This window comes from Eleutherodactylus coqui, chromosome 13 (genome assembly GCF_035609145.1).
Source record: "Eleutherodactylus coqui strain aEleCoq1 chromosome 13, aEleCoq1.hap1, whole genome shotgun sequence".
NCBI lineage: Eukaryota > Metazoa > Chordata > Amphibia > Anura > Eleutherodactylidae > Eleutherodactylus > Eleutherodactylus coqui.
In genome coordinates this window covers 41104770-41121811 of record NC_089849.1, presented here as the reverse complement: position 1 = coordinate 41121811, position 17042 = coordinate 41104770, and the positions used below count along the sequence as shown (strand labels likewise).

The following is a 17042-nucleotide window of genomic DNA, read 5'->3' as shown; positions in this document are numbered from 1 at the left end:
CAGGTACGATGGCGAGATATGCCTACACTTGCGGTAAAAAAAATAAAATGGAGTTGGCTGCTGGGATCTGTTGTTCACAGGTGTGCTTGATGTGCTGGCCGGGTGTGGTGCTTCAGTCAGCCAATTCCCAAAGTCTGTGCTCCTTGTTAGTCTTGCTCGTGTGCATTTCTGTACTGTGTGAACTGTGTCATAAGCAGGGTCACTCTGCTGCTTCTCTGCACAGGCTCTGTTCTGTGTGAACTGTGTACTTCTGTATGTCTGTTCTGGTTGGAGAAACGCTGCGTGGCAGTTTCTGTGTAGCCAGGTGTGTTCTGCATGCGGTCATGGCTCGGTTGGACTGCCATGGGCATGTAGGTATTGGCTGCCACTCGTTCTATGGTGTTTGAACAATTCAGGTATCCCCCCCTCCCCCTCACCATTCCTAGGTGCCATGGCTCCACCTCCTTCTGTAGGTTGATGGAGTAGTACAACTCTCCAATCTACCCCTACTCAGGAAGGCGAACGCGGTCAACCTTAGCGTGATTCTGGTCCTACTGAGACCTGTGGTTCCTCCCACATGGGGAAGAGTACCTGCACATGGTACAAGATTTACACCGAGCTACAGATTATCTCGTGTGGCGAACAACTGTGTTTGAGTTAAGTTGACCTGTGGTACCTTCTATGCCCACTCCAGACTGGGCTGAGCTTAACCTATCGGTAGCTCCGCTATTGCCCCACCTGCAGTTCCCTGAAGCCAGCCGTACCGCAGTGTCTGAGTCCAGGATGACACGTGGACAGGGGCCGGCCAGAGCCACATACCAATGCGCTCTCGCCACATGACAAGATTTGCATCCAACAGAGAATACGGGTTGAGCCTCGCCTGTGACCCTCCTGCAGTTCCCTGTATCTTAGTATCCAGGATGACATGCAGTCAGGGGCCGGCCAGAGCCACATACTATGTGCATTCTCTCTACGGTACGAGATTACATCCGGACGGAGAATATCTCGTCGTACGGATAACAGTGTTCTAACTAATTGCCAGCATGGCTCCGGCCTTGCTGAGACCTGGTACCCTTTATGTGGGATGAGTACCCGCATTGGGAGTCCCCGGACTCATCGCTCACTGGGTGGAGCCTTGCCTGTTGGTACCTCTTCGGTTGCCCCTTCTGCAGTTCCCTGCAGGCAGCTTTGGCGCAGTGTCCGTGTACTCGACACATGGACAGGAGCCGGCCAGAGCCACGTATTATGTGTGCTCTCACCACAGGCATCTAGCCGGAGAAGATCTCATCTTGTAAACTAATTGCAGCATGGCTCCGGCCATGCTGACACCTGTGGTACCCTTCATGCGGAAGGAGTATTCGCACAGGGAGCCTCTGGACTCAACGCCCTTCAGGTCTGTGACAGTCCGGGATGAGCCTTGCCTAGCGGCTAGCTCACCGAGGGGTGCCTCCTGTGGTTCTCTGCAGGCAGCCTTGACGCAATTGTCCGTGTCCATGACTGGCAGGCAAGAAGCATGTGCCAAGTGCGCTCTCCATGCAGTACAAGATTACATCCAGCCATATTCATACTGGGTATCAGCAGTACTCCGGGCCTGCTGACATCAGTAGTTCCTTCCTTAGGGAAGGAGTACTGGGCACAAGAAGTCCACGGACATATTGCTTTTTCTTTCCACACTCGAATGGGGGAGCTGTACCTGACAGCTAGCTTCCCTATGATGGCCCGTCTGCACGGTCCTTGCAGGCAGCTTTAGCACTTTTCTCACTGACAGGAGTAGACGCATACTATGTGCACTCACACCACTGTGTGGGATGGACATCCAGTCAGGATAGTGGTAGGCTGGGGGGTGCCTCCTCAAACAGGGTGCTGGGGGCGGTAGATCCATCTACTAGCTCTCCTCCAGTCAGCTCTGACATGCTGATCCAATATGGGTCCAGTCCTTCTCCTGGCAGCCTCGGAACCAAACCAGCATCCGTGGCTTTCTAGGAGGCCAGTCAGCCGTGTCAATGTGGACGTGGGTCACTCAAGTCGAACGGGCCTCACATTCTCCCCTACTATGCATGTCAGGGCTCCTGCCGTTAGGAGTATTCTGTAGTCAGAGCGGTCTGCGACTTCACTCCTACAGTGTTTTTCCATGTAGCCTTCCTACGCAGGTAAGAGCACCGTTGGGGAGACCAAGCATTTAATCAGAAGGAGTTAGTAGCGCGCTGCGATCCTCCTGTGCTAGCAGGAGACTATGAGATGGTATACGCTAATACTGTTTTCAATTTTTAGTGCTCGCCTTCCCAACTCCAGAGGATTTTGCGAAAGGAACAGCGGGGCTCACATCCGGCAAGTAGGTCGCCTGTCAAGAGGCCCCAGCTCTTTGGTTTCATCCCCTCTTTCTGATGGTACTGATGTCACGTTTAGCTCACCCGATGTACGCTTCTCTCTACTAAGCGGGATGCGCCATTGGGTGGAGGTTCTTCGGTCACCCTGGCTCTCCGCTGTTGCTCCTGACAACATTGGTGGAGCCAATATTTCTAGATGGGTGCCTCATTCTGACAACACTGGTGGAGTCTTGGTCTTTCTGTGGGGGTTTCCTCGTACTAGCACCGCTTCGTGGCAGTGCAGGGACACCATATGTTTAGGCTGTGTTACGGCACATATTTCTAGAACGGGTGCCTCAGGGAAGCTCCTCATCGGTAGCTCCCCTTTTTTGTCGGTGGTGGGCTGGTTCTCGGACACCGTTTTTGCTCTCTCTGAGCATGCAGAATGCCTAGACACCTATTTGCGGTTAAAAAGCTGATTTTGCTTCTTTACATGCAGCTGCTTATGTATTCCCACCCCTTGGGTACTGTTCTTGAACTTCTTAAGGTCAAAGCCATGCCCCCCCAATTATATGGGTGACAAAGAGATTTTAGGTAAGTTACAAAATCTAGTTTTTTCGGACCTGGTCATCCAAACGATGTTTAAGGCTAAGAAGCGGTCCTCATCGAGGTTGTATAATCGCGTGTGGAGAGAGCTTGTCCTTTGGTGCCAGGATGGGCTGGAGATGGGGCTCAGCTTCAGTTCCCTCAAGGGACAGATAACCACCTTGTCTGTTCTTTTTCAGTGCCCCTTGGCATCCAGGTCAGCTGTGCGCACTTTTCTGCTGGGAGTCGCTCACACCGCAACCCCGTTTCACTCCCCTGTACCACCTTGAGATTTGAATCTAGTCTTGGACGCCCTACAGGATCATCCGTTCGAACCTTTAGCAAGGGTAACATGGCGGTTATTATCCTGGAAGGTAGCCTTCCTGGTGGCGGTTGCTTCCCAACGATGGGTCTCCGAGGTCACGGTGAAGCCACCCTTTACAGGGTTTCACCAGGATGAGGTTGTATTGTGTCTGGTTCCTTCTTTCCTCTCCAACGTGGTGTTGTCTTTCCATATCAATGAGGACATTGTGCTGCCGTCGCCCTGTCTGGTGGCAGCTCACCCAAGGCGACGGACTCTGCACGCTTTAGACTTAGTGCGAGCTCTGAAGATCTATATGGAACATACTTCGTCATTCTGACGCTCTGACTCTCTATTCGTGATACCGTAGTGTCCGAGTCGTCCAAGTTGTCCTCTCACGCTGGATCGGTGCTGGTTGAGGCCTCCCTGGCTATGGGTAAGATATCGCCGTTTTCGGGTGACAACACTCTGCCAGGGCGTTGTGAGCCTCATGGGCGGTGGGCAATGGTGCCTCCGCCTTGCAAGTGTGTAGGAGGGCTCCTGGTCGTCCCTACACATTTTCTCTAAATTCTACCGAATTCACACTTTTTGCGTCAGCTGACGCTTTGCTAGGCGAAAGGTTACAGACGGCTGTAAACTGACCACGTGTGCGTTGGGGATTTTCCTTTTTCCCTCCCTTGGGGACTGCTTTTGAACGTCCCAAGGTCTTTGCTGTGTCCCCCAATGACACGAGCGAGAAAAGAAGATTTTTTACTCACCGTAAAATCTCTTTCTCGTCTCGTCATTGGGGGACACAGCACCCACCCTTTCTTCTTTTCCATATGACACCGTGTTTTGTCCTGACCTGGACCCTGGTTCTGTAAGTTGCTCGTGGTGCTGTGTTTTCATTACAGTTAGAACCTTTGTGTCAAATTGGTAACTATTGGGTTTTTTTTCCGTTCCCGCATGGCTGCTCCTACTGCTGGCATACAAACTGATTAGCCAGGTATCGGCACGGAGGGATATAGCCAGCGGACGGAGCTAACACTTTTGTGCGTAGTGTCGCCTCCTAGTGGCAGTAGCTACATCCCAAGGTCTTTGCCGTGTCCCCCAATGACGAGACGAGAAATAGATTTTACGGTGAGTAAAAAAATCATCTTTTTGTAACCTGACAATCCCAATAACCCTTGTATTGAAAGTCCAAACCAGAGAATGATGCATATATGCAATCACTGGTGACATGGCAAGAACCATGATGAGACATAAAAGTATCCTTCAGTGGTGAAAGCTTGTGCTTTCCTAAGAAGGTCTTACTATAAAGGCACGTGCCTACATCGATGAGCCGCTGCACGTGCAAGCTTGCAGACGTCACCCCACATATATTGATCCGGACAGGTGAGGAGGGGAATTGTGCAAGAGAAAGAGGAAATGGTCCTCAAACATGAAATAGTCAGAAATCTGGAACTTGGGATTGTGTTTACTCATGACGTCGGATGAAGTGCCGGGTGCCAAGTCCTGTAATCCAGAACTATTGTCTCCCCAGAGGGGAATTCTCAAGAGGCCGCGGCTGGGTGTGTCTCCGCCACCAGGATGTGATACCAAAGAAACTCAACACAAACAGCGGTATTATAGCAGGTATAAGAGCATCACAAGCTGCGGGAGCCAAATTCTGGCCCGTTGGGTAAACAGAAACGAGCTTGTCCGCTGATCCTCATCTTTGCAAATGTTTATGTATGAGAGGACGTAAGGTTGGCTTCACGCTATACGGGAAACTCATAAAGCTTTATGTGCTGATGAAAAGAATATTAAGATCAGATTTTGAAAAGCCGGTCTTAATGGATTTCCCCCTATGTTTTCCCCCTACATTAAAGGAGTTCTCCGGTTACAAACTAACTTTTTAAAATTAGAGCCAAATGGGTTAAAACAATAAAACAAACGGTACTCACCTGTCCTCAGTCCTGGCGATCCAGAGCTTCAGCCCCGTGATTCTCACAGTGTGTGTTAACAGCGGAAATCAGGTGACCACTGCCTACCAATCAGAGGCTGCAGAGTCACAGTTTAGAACTTCTGGCATCATGGTGCCCAGGATGTGATTGCTGATGCCAGGAGAACAGGCAGTGATACTAGGGCTTCTGATTGGCAGGCAGCAGTCACCTGTCAACAGAAACCAGGAGAATCGCAGAGCTGCAGTGCTGGATCGCCAGGCCTGAGGACAGATAAGTACTGTTTGTGTTATTGTTTTAACCCATTTGGGTTTAATTTTAAAAGTTAGTTATAACTAGACAACCCGTTTAAGCGCGCATTTCAGGAAAGCTTGTGACGTACATGCTAAATGTGTCCCAAAGAGTCTTTTTACAGACAAAAGTCCTTTCAGCCTGGTTGGTATCTGTTGGGGATATCAATTTTTTGAGATGGGACCCGAGATGCAAAATGTCCAAAAAGCGCTGACAGCACTTGGAGTCCCAAGTGTGGGCATCACAGCACTAGCTATGGTGAACATTTCTTTCAGCCAGCATCTGACTCCCAACATAGTCTAATAATACAACATATTCACGGACAAGAGTGGCGCTGTTTCTTGCAAAAAAAAAAAGTAGATCCTCTTATCTAATCTCTTTCTATTCCTTTAAGGGTCCAAATAAAATGCAGCTGTTATTACAGCCCGCGTATTCCTGGCAATCTAGGAACTTCATCCAACCATCAAATCTCAATCAGCGATCTGTGAAGCGCCATAACAAGACCTGATGAGAACAGTAGTTCCAGATGTCCACATTTACCTCTAGTCATTCATCCACAGACTCTACGCATTATATATGAAAGATCTGTCCCCTGCTACAAGTATCCATCCATGCTTCTGAAGGGGTACTACTTGAAGAATGCCAAGTAGGCATATAGAGACTTATAGGCCAGGCAATGGTCCCCTGGGAAAAAAGTATGCAAATAAGCTCTCCTTCCAGGAAGGTCTCTCTAGGAGCAACTATTTAAAGGCAGCTAACCTACAATGTCTGACCCTTTAACGGGCCTTGCAACATGAGTAGGGATACAAGCCAAAGCAGAAAAGTCTCCATAAGGAAAAGACACCCATTTGTTTCAGGGTTCCTGCTCCTGGTTAGTGCGGAGCAGGGTACTGGGTGACTGGGCGAGAGGCCCCAGACCCCCACATTGGAGGTCTCTCCAAACAGGACCCTGCTGTGCAATGATGAGGGGCAAGAAGCACAGGAGGGAAGGAGAGAGGAGAGGTTTTCTGCATACAAAGTATCCTTCCACAAACACCCCAGTACGGAATCGCCTCTGTATGTGCACCCAGGACTCTACTTACTGGGGTTGGCCTGCACAGTGTGCTCCTCCTCATTGGAGCTGAGAAGACGCATCAGTTTAGATTGCTGGTTGTCATCCAGAGGAAACAAGCTGCTGTAATCCTACAAGGAAGAAGAGCTTGTTTATTCAAAGATACATTATTCAAAGCTACTTTATGACAATGTGATAAAGACTCATTACCAGAATCCAGGAAACCATTTCTCTAATTGCCTGGAGACGGAGTTTACGTCTCACCAACTGTTGCTTCTGTTTATGTGAGATAGACAGACAGACATCTGATGTGCTACATTAGCTCAGTGCTGTCTGGGGTGTCAATTTCTAATACAAACCAGCAGCATTGTTAATACAGCCGAGGACAGTAGTACAGACTGTAACTTGCTTTAATATTGGAACCCTAGTCGTGGCTGAATATGGATAGAATTTTCTCTCGTCCCTACATGCAGGGTTCTGGATTTCTGTATCAAAGTTCCAACTGCAATACCACTATATTAAAACGGATTTGTCAGGTCTCCTATGTGAAGACAGCATAGGACAGAGGTGAGCTATGGAGCATGGGGATGTATAGTTTACTAGGATTTTATTCAGAAATGATATTTAAATTGCTTCCAGGACTCATAAAAGTAGCGGAAGAGTCCTGATTGCCCCAGCCACTCATACAGAGCCTGTGAGTCCTGTTCTCTTTTACCGATTCATAGAGAGAGCCTATAAATCCTCCTCCCATCCTACTGGTACAGAGAACCTGTGAGTCCTGCTTAATTCAGTCTACTCAGACAGATCCCATAGGTCCTTCTGGTCTCACCCGCACACAGTGATTGACACAAACTTCTGCATATAAATTGATACAGGAAAAGCTGACACTTATTGCTGGAGGAGGAAAACAAGAGTCCTTGGCTCTCTTCACAAGTTGGCAGAAGAAAGCAGGACTCCCAGGCTCGCTCTACAATGGGCAGAAGAAGCATGTCTCCAAGGCTCGCACTATAAGTGGGTGGAGGAAGCAGGACTCCCAGGCTCGCTCTACAATGGGCAGAAGAAAGCAGAACTCCCAGGCTCGCTCTACAATGGGCAGAAGAAAGCAGGACTCCCAGGCTCGCTCTACAATGGGCAGAAGAAAGCAGGACTCCCAGGCTCGCTCTACAATGGGCAGAAGAAAGCAGGACTCCCAGGCTCGCTCTACAATGGGCAGAAGAAAGCAGGACTCCCAGGCTCGCTCTACAATGGGCAGAAGAAAGCAGGACTCCCAGGCTCGCTCTACAATGGGCAGAAGAAAGCAGGACTCCCAGGCTCGCTCTACAATGGGCAGAAGAAAGCAGGACTCCCAGGCTCGCTCTACAATGGGCAGAAGAAAGCAGGACTCCCAGGCTCGCTCTACAATGGGCAGAAGAAAGCAGGACTCCCAGGCTCGCTCTACAATGGGCAGAAGAAAGCAGGACTCCCAGGCTCGCTCTACAATGGGCAGAAGAAAGCAGGACTCCCAGGCTCGCTCTACAATGGGCAGAAGAAAGCAGGACTCCCAGGCTCGCTCTACAATGGGCAGAAGAAAGCAGGACTCCCAGGCTCGCTCTACAATGGGCAGAAGAAAGCAGGACTCCCAGGCTCGCTCTACAATGGGCAGAAGAAAGCAGGACTCCCAGGCTCCCTCTACAATGGGCAGAAGAAAGCAGGACTCCCAGGCTCGCTCTACAATGGGCAGAAGAAAGCAGGACTCCCAGGCTCGCTCTACAATGGGCAGAAGAAAGCAGGACTCCCAGGCTCGCTCTACAATGGGCAGAAGAAAGCAGGACTCCCAGGCTCGCTCTACAATGGGCAGAAGAAAGCAGGTCTCCCAGGCTCGCTCTGGAATGGGCAGAAGAAAGCAAGACTCCCAGGCTCGCTCTGGAATGGGCAGAAGAAAGCAGGACTCCCAGGCTCGCTCTACAATGGGCAGAAGAAAGCAGGACTCCCAGGCTCACTCTACAATGGGCAGAAGAAGCAGGATTCCAAGGCTCGCACTATAAGTGGGTGGAGGAAGCAGGAATCCGAGGCTCTCTCTATCAACCCCCAAAACTAATTAAAAAGCTTTTTCAATAAAAAATACAAACTCAAATATAAAAGATGACATTCTGAGCTCAACATTTCACCTCCTCTATTCTATGCTTCCTTTAAATGGGTATTCCCATATCCTTTTTCTTCTCTCACACTAGTTTCCTTTTTCCCAGTGTCTCTGAAGTCGTGGACCATACAAAATCCTTACATGTGATAGTAAACTCTGCGCACGCTTCCCATATGGCCATGTAATAGTATAATAGCAGAGCTGAAACTACTGGATGGACTTGTATTTGTGTAGAGACACTGGTGTCTACAGATTACTACCAGATAGTCAGCAGAGAGTCCTGATCGGATTACCCAATTTATGGGCCATTAACATGTAACGATTATCGTGCACAATTCATTCAAACAAACTAATTTAGGCGATAACCGTGCAGTGTAAATGCACAGAAAATCGCTCATTATTTGTGCACAGGTTTTTCAGACAGCTTAAAAACCATCGCTGGATGGCGGGCTTGTTGTTCTTTGTAAACGCTCCCTGCTTAACACAGAAGGTGGAACTCTGAGCGAGAAGCCCGCGTCTCAGCGGCGAAGCTCTACGCGAGCACCAATGACCTTAGCAGTGATATCAGCAGCACCCTTTACCTGTGAAAAGGCCATTACTCTAATTAACATCCTTATCTCTAGATTTGCATATCCAGATAACAGTGTTTCAGTGTAGACATTCTTAAGGTCACACACACACAGATGATCTCTCAAAATTCAACAGAAAATGACAGTTTTGAGTGATCATTTTGCATTAGGTACTAATGGGTTAATCAGCCCATTAGTATCTAACCAGCTTCATTTGCATTTATTTAGAGAACAGTGGGTGGTCTGTTCTCTAAATACACCGCTATTGTTCTCTAGTGGGATGGCAACTGAAAAAATGTCATCAGTGTTGCCCATGCAGAACTCAGCATGTGGTCCCTCTTATCAGGGACCAGGGATTTTAAGCTGAGCTGAACTCAGCCATGAACGAAAAGTGCATGGTAAGTGCATGATGAGCACACATCTACACGCAACGGCTATCGCTCAAAAGATGGCTTTTGAGCGAATATCGTTGTGTGTAAATGTATCTTTGGGTCTCATGTCCACGGGTGGATCGGATTCCACATGCTGAAACCTGCAGCGGAATTCGACCCTGCCCGCAGCCAAGGACACTGCGGGTTCTCTACCTACCCGTCCGGGTCTTTCGCGGGTCGTCATTTTCTCCTCTGCTGAAGTGTGCACCGCCGCCCATGCGCATTGGAGATTTAAAAAAAAATAAAAATCTCCTGCTTTCCCACGGAATCCACGGCCCGTTCGCAATTCAATTGCAGACAGGCCGCGGATCACATGGCTTCCATTGACTTTAATGGAAGCTGTCCATGCAGGATCCGCAGCAAAATGGAGCATGCTGCGATTTGTTTTCCAGACGAGAAGGTCCGCAAACTAAATCCGCATTCTTTAAAAAAGCTGCGTATGCCCAGCTTTAATTGCATATCGTCCTGTGCGGATTCTGCAATTCAAATCCGCCCGTGGACATGAGGCCTTACAGTCCTTTTGGGTACTTCTGAGCAATGTATAGGTGCCTCACGGACAAGAACAACTTCACCTCCACTGCAGAACAGAAGGGAATGGCCGGACAGGGAGCTGAACAGGACCGCTCTCAGGCTATTATGCATGTCTAGGGGCCGTCGTATTCACTTATATTGTGTTGCAGAGAGGTGGCCTCTCTGGGAGCTATTGGACATCCTGCGAAATGCACACTCCCGACAACCCATGAAATGCCACAGAGTCCAAACAGAAGCATGTGCACAAGTACAGGACAGCAGAGTTAGATCGGTGTTGCGTGACTTCTAGAGATGAGCGAACGTGCCCGTTTAGGGCAATTACTCGAACAAGCATCGTTTTTTTCTAGTAACTGCCTACTCGGGCGAAAAGGTTCAGAGGGCGCCGGGGTGGAGCATGGGGTAGCGGGGGGAGCTCTCTCTCCCCCCCATCCTGCTCACTCCCGCAACCCCCCGCTCACACCCGGCGCCCCCCGAATCTTTTCGCTCGATTAGGCAGTTACTCGAAAAAAGCGATGCTCGATCGATTAATTGCTCTAAACGAGCATGTTCGCTCATCTCTAGTGACTTTTCCCACCCTCACTTTTCAATGAAAATCTCAGTGCTGACCCTTTGGCTCTGTAGAAGTTGAAACATGAAGAAACTATCCATGACTTATGTCCGTGTCACTCTCTACACTTCCTTATGTGGTGGTTTTATAGGATAATCCCTGCTGTGCACATGTTGGAGCATCGCTCATTTCCTCTCCACAGTGTCAATAACTAATGAGATGATGATGGATCATTGTTCGTTACCTCAATGTCTTCTCTGTGTCTTTTCCTCTGCCGGGGCGATGGCTGTCCTTTATTATGGGTGGAGTATGATGTCATAGCGCACCACACAGACAATCTATGGAAAAAAAAAATCATAAAAAGCAACGCAGAGTGAGGAGTGTGGTAATACCACATAGGTATGGTGGCAAAAATTCATGCTCATAGCGTGGCTATAGGGGTCACAGTGGTCGCATTTGCAACCAGGACCCGAAGCCAGCTGGGCTCACAAGCGCCCCTCATCACACTAACACTCAATGGTCCCTTATCAGGAAGAGCACTTCAAAATCACTCTGCCCAATCATAGGACTCTGCAGTCGTACAGTTACAGTGCTTAGTCGCCTCCCTGCACTCATCTCAATGACTGGTGCTGGGAAGACACAGGAAATTACAGCCAGGATAATAATAGTACTCTTGAGAGTTGAGCACCCACACCCTTGGTATGCCATAGACCTCCAAGGGTCCTTACATCAACCATGTCCCTGCCCCAGACCACCAGGGGTCCTTACATCAACCAATTAACCAATTCACTGCCCTAGACCAGTGTTCCCCAACTCCAGTCCTCAGGGACCGCCAACAGGTCGTGTTTTCTGGATTTCCTCAGTGTTGCACAGGTGATGCAATTATTGTCGGTGCCTCAGACATTGCCACAGGTGTTCTTACCATAGGATATCCTGAAAACATAACCTGTTGGTGGTCCCTGAGGACTGGAGTTGGGGACCCCTGCCCTAGACTACCAGGAGTAATTACATCAGCCAATGCATTGCCTCAGACTACCAGGGGGTCCTTACACCAAACAATGCACTGCCTTAGACCACCAGGGTTTTTACATCAACCAATGCACTGCCTCAGACCATCAGGGGGTCCTTACATTAACCTCTTAACTGCCATAGTCCGAGATACGTACATTAACTGCTTACTAGCTACAAAGGCTTAGAGGAAACATTGCCAGGCTGGCTGTTGCTGTAAGGAGAAGTTTCGAGGGGGTTAGGAGATGAACTTTTGCACCAGTGTCCACAAGTCTTTAGCCATGTTCCTAGTCATTCCTAAGGGAGGGATTACTCACTTTGCAAGGGCCCGTCCTGGCGGGTCTATCAGTGTGTGCCATTTAGAAGAGTCGGTTAGAAGGGAAGGTAATACATGTCCTAAGAGAGTGAGTGTGAGCTGCTGCATGTCCAGACAGAAGATAGCATATAGAAGCTCTACCGCCCGCAAAGCAAATTCCATCCGAGTTTCTTTAAGTAGCTCCTGCAGAGAAGAGAAGAATTACTCACAGGGCAGGTACAGTAGTTGGACCTGACACTTTATGATACGGGTACACTCCTTATAATCATCACTCCAGGCTCATAAGCATCCTAACATTGAAAGGGGTTTTCTGGGCTTTTTTCCTTTTTTTTAATTATTGATGACTAGAGATGAGCGAGTATACTCACTAAGGCACATTACTCGAGCGAGTAGTGCCTTAGTCGAGTATCTCCTCGCTCGTCTCTAAAGATTCGGGGGCCGGCGGGGGGTGGGGAATGGCGGGGGAGAGCAGGGGGAACGGAGGGGAGATCTCCCTCTCCCTCTCTCCCGCCCACTACTCACCTGTCACCCGCGCCGGCCCCCGAATCTTTAGAGACGAGCGGGGGGATACTCAGCTAAGGCACTACTCGATCGAGTAATGTGCCTTAGCGAGTATACTCGCTCATCTCTATTGATGACCTATCCCTTGGATAAGCTGTCTGTAGTTTATGGATGGGGATCCGTCGCTCGGGACCCCTATCCAGCAGTGTGTTGCCCACTGTCAGTGTAGCAGGCAGGATGTGAGTCATTAGTGGTCAGAAGAAACAGGGGCAACGCTGCCTTTACTCCCATTGAAATCAATGGAAGCGCTGCACTGCCCCAATTCGTCCGGACCATGGCCCTGAGATAGGTCATCAGTGAACAAAGCCCGGAATTCCCCTTTAAGGTGCCCAAACACAGACTAAGGTTGAGGAAAAGTTGGTTTAAAGAGTTTTTTCAAGCAAATGCTATTGATGATTTAGCCTCAGGATAGGTCAATTGTTAGCTAATCATCAGGGACCCGCCGCTCGGGATCCCCTGCGATCAGCTGATCGCCCAGCCAACTGCCAGTGAAAAGACAGAAGTGTCATAGAGGGCGCACACCCACTGAAATCACTGTAGCCTTTTGCACTTCTGGCATGGACTTCTGGCACTGTCCTTGTCTGGAGGCAGCGCTCTCCAGACAAGGACAGTCTGTCATTGGTCGCCTAAAACAATTGCTCGTCGTTATATTTTACCCGATGAATGATCGTTGTGTTGGAAATCCTTTATTTTTAATGGGACTCCTGAAATATCTAGAGTATCTTAGTAAATAATTGCAAAACACATCTCAATAAAAGCCAACTCCGGAGCATCCTTTATAGAACCCAGTGCTGGTCATCCGTTATTCGTCATGGCAACATACAAATAAATTGACAACAGGGTTTTATCATTCCCCTTGGTAATAGAGTGCATCCCTACAAGTGTCACAGGACGCATCTCGGAAAGTGAGTAGGAAGTGACCTAATAACAAGTCAGTTGCCAACTTATTCATATATTTCCAGGAGAAATAATGGAGGGATGACTAGGCACAATTCTAAGAAGAAAAGCTCCGGAGTGGTTATTATTTCCTTCCCTTCTTAATGGGGAAGAGAAACTTAAAGGGGTTGTCCCGCGATGACAAGTTAAGTTATACACTTCTGTATGGCCATATTAATGCACTTTATAATATACATCGTGCATGAAATATGTGCCATATAGAAGTTATATACTCACCTTCCCTGCGTTCCCGTCTCCATGGTGCCGTCTAATTTCAGCGTCTAATTGCCCGATTAGACGCGCTTGCGCAGAAGGGTCTTCTCCCTTCTGGTCGGTCCGGGCACGAGCGGCGTTCTGGCTCCGACCCCTTCTACGTGTCATCGCGTAGCTCCGCCCCGTCATGTGTGCCGATTCCAGCCAATCAGGAGGCTGGAATCGGCAATAGACCGCACAGAGCCCACGGTGCACCATGGGAGAAGACCCGCGGTGCATTGTGGGTGAAGATCCCGGCGGCCATCTTGGAGGAAAAGAAGGAAGAAGTTGCAGAGAGGGGATTTGGGTAAGTAAAATTTTTTTTTAAATTTCAACACATCACTTGGGTTTGTCCTGCGCTGAACGGGGGGGCCTATGCAAAAAAAAAAAATAAAAATAAACCGTTTCGGCGCGGGACAACCCCTTTAAGAAAAAAAAAATCAGTCTGAGCAACATAAAGCAGCGATCGTGACTTCACACACAGATACTCGGGCCGAGGACCCGCGCTGCACTTTATATTCTTAAACAGCAGAATCCAGCAGCACTCTCAAAGAAATCCCATACAGGGAGAGGGATGATAAGTCCTGCAAAGCCACTAATAGGGAAGTCATGGACATCTGACTCCCAATGTAGGCCACAAAATAGAAGAGTAGCGGCAGCAGCAGTGGTGTAAAAGAAGAAGCCAATTCATTGCCCCATGTGCCACAGCAGGCACCGTTTCAACCCTAAGGTCTTTTTCAAGCCTTCGGGTTGAAACGTTGCCTGCTGTGGCACATGGGGCAATAAATTCTTCTTTTACACCATTGCTGCTGCCGCTACTCTTCTATTTTGTGGCCTACATTGGGAGTAAGACGTCTATGGCAATTGCGTTCACATATCATTCATTCACATTCACTGTACCAGCGAATGTGAACGACTAAAAAATTCGCTGTTCACACGCAAAGACGTGCCAACAAGCGAACTAGTATTTTAATGCCTGTATAAAATGAACGACAAATGAGAATCGCGCGAATTCTCGTTCGTCAGTCAATCGTTGGCTGTGTGCAAATTCACAAAATCATCCTTCCGTGCACAAAAGGCTCTTAGAGTTTGACTATTGCTCAACTTTCCAGACCAGTGAGTCACATTCAGAGCTGCAGCTATTGTTCTCAGCTGTCAGCTTTATCAGGATTGTTTGTTATATTGTGAAACTGCTTCATTTATGAAATCTTTCACTAAATGTTATTTTAAAGGGCCGGGATACACGTAAAGCTATCCAAACCTATTTGTAGCCTGCTTTATATGTATACTGGCCCTTTATCCTAATACCTTCATTTTCCTGCATAGGAAAGATTTAATAACGAACCAGCTAGACCGAGGTCTCATTACTTTTTTTGCCCTAGGTTTAGCGTACACACAGGGAAAGCTCCCAACGTACATTCAAAATGAATGCATTGCCATAGCAGCCTAAGGTATTCCATATCATGAAGTCCAGTAAAAAAAATACTTAAAGAAAAACCTCAAAAACGCATTCGCCTATGTGTAACGGATACCACAGTAAAACGAAAAAAAGGGGTTTGGTACCGTGTTCGCCAGTACAAAGTGTGATTGTTCCCAGCATGAAAAACCAAGTAATCTTGTAGATATGATACCTTTTAATGGCTAACAAAAATACATGATGTTACAGCGAGCTTTCAAAGGTCTGAGTCCTTCCTCAGGCTTATAATGGAACAAATCTAAATACGTGTTTAATAAATACACATGATCACCTGGGAGGACCCAAACATGATGAACTTAATTTACACTAGATAAATACCAGAAACAGAGGGTAAGAGGGCACAGACATGTTGGGATCAATAGCATTTAGATAAATACCAGGGAGGGATGACCATAACAGTAAATAATTAGTCCAGTGACAAGGAATCTGAAAGGAATGTGAAATCTCTCCTTCAGACCTGCAAACAAGGAAGATGGAACAATACCTCTGCAGCACCACCTATTGGATGGCAGCATTCCCTCAAATCAATGTATGAGTTTTTACCAAGTTTGTAAAACAATGATTAGGAATAGCACCCCTTCTGGGTGCTCTCCTTGGGGATGCCATCCCCCGACCCGCAAACCCCCTAGATTTCTCCACCCCCCCCCCTCAAGAGCACCCCCTGGGTGCTCTGGATACCACAGTGCGGTGTCTGTTACAGGCATCCGTTACACGTATCCAATAAACAGATACCATTGTAGCATGTATGTAAGGGATGTATCAAAGGAATAACATTTGTCACTTGTAGACTAATTGCATCCGTTTACTGGGCAAGTCATGAAAAACTATTGAAAAAGCTCATGGCATTTGTTAAATGATCGCCACGATAGTCTATGAGCGGTGGATACCACTATTAGGCCATGTTCACATGGGGCGGATTTGCCACATGTAAAATCCGCAGCATTTACAGCAGCAGCGTGGAAGAGGTTTTCAGAATTTCATCTAAGCTCTGAACAAAACCCGCATTTAAATCAGTGTGGAAACTGACCTGGGATGCAGAACTTAAATCTGCAGCCGGTCCATTTTAGCATCAGATTTGCTGTAGAAAACTTTCTGTCATAGATTTCAATAGAGGCTGAAATCTGCAGCAAATTTGCAACAGTAGCTGCAGATTTGTAAAGCAGATTTTATGTATAAAAACATGGCAGATTTTCATCCATGGCAAATCTGTCCTGCATTAACATACCTCTAGGGCTCCTGTCCACAGGCGAATTTTCACTGCGTTCCCCACAGCGATAATCCGGCCGTGCCGACCGCAGTGCACGCTTTCCATAGTGTTGCTATGGAAAGCGCAGCCCCCCGTTCACGAGCGGAGAATCATAGCGATTCTCCGCTTGAGAACGGCAAATCGCAGCATGCGACCAGAAGGGCCAATTCTGGACCAATATGCAGGTCCCAGAGGTGGGACCCGCATCGACTAGACATTTATGGCACATTCTGTGATATGCTATAAACATCCAGGATGGGAACGCCTTGTTAAATAACCCAAACATAACATGATATGGGAGATTTATACATTCCATTCTGTAGATCCTGTAATTTCGCACAGTTCTTGTACCGAGCACAATTTTTAAAAAGATCCATTGATGGATAATGGACATTGTCTGGGGCAGCAATAGGCAGCGTGGCTTACAAATTGGGCAGTGTGCAGTTGATTTGCAGACATTTTCCTCCACTTGTCTATTTGGAAATGTGGAAGAGAAGGTTGCTAGGCACATTCTGGCACTTTCTACTACCCTGCAATATATATGCCAAGGGGTATGGGCCTTGTTAGGAGATAAAGCACACAGGCCACCTGGCATATCTCATAGGGCTTTGCCA

General features: G+C 48.0%; 1 protein-coding gene across 1 annotated transcript in view; it reads right to left on the bottom strand.

The window, feature by feature from the left end:
* Positions 1-17042, bottom strand: part of MED24 (mediator complex subunit 24) — a 69290-nt gene that overhangs the window by 17472 nt on the left and 34776 nt on the right. The window contains exons 21-23 of the mRNA XM_066587977.1: positions 11958-12139; positions 10877-10970; positions 6467-6566 (exon numbers count right to left, since the gene is read on the bottom strand). Coding sequence (XP_066444074.1) covers positions 6467-6566; positions 10877-10970; positions 11958-12139 — 376 coding nt within the window. The remainder of the gene's footprint in view (positions 1-6466; positions 6567-10876; positions 10971-11957; positions 12140-17042) is intronic.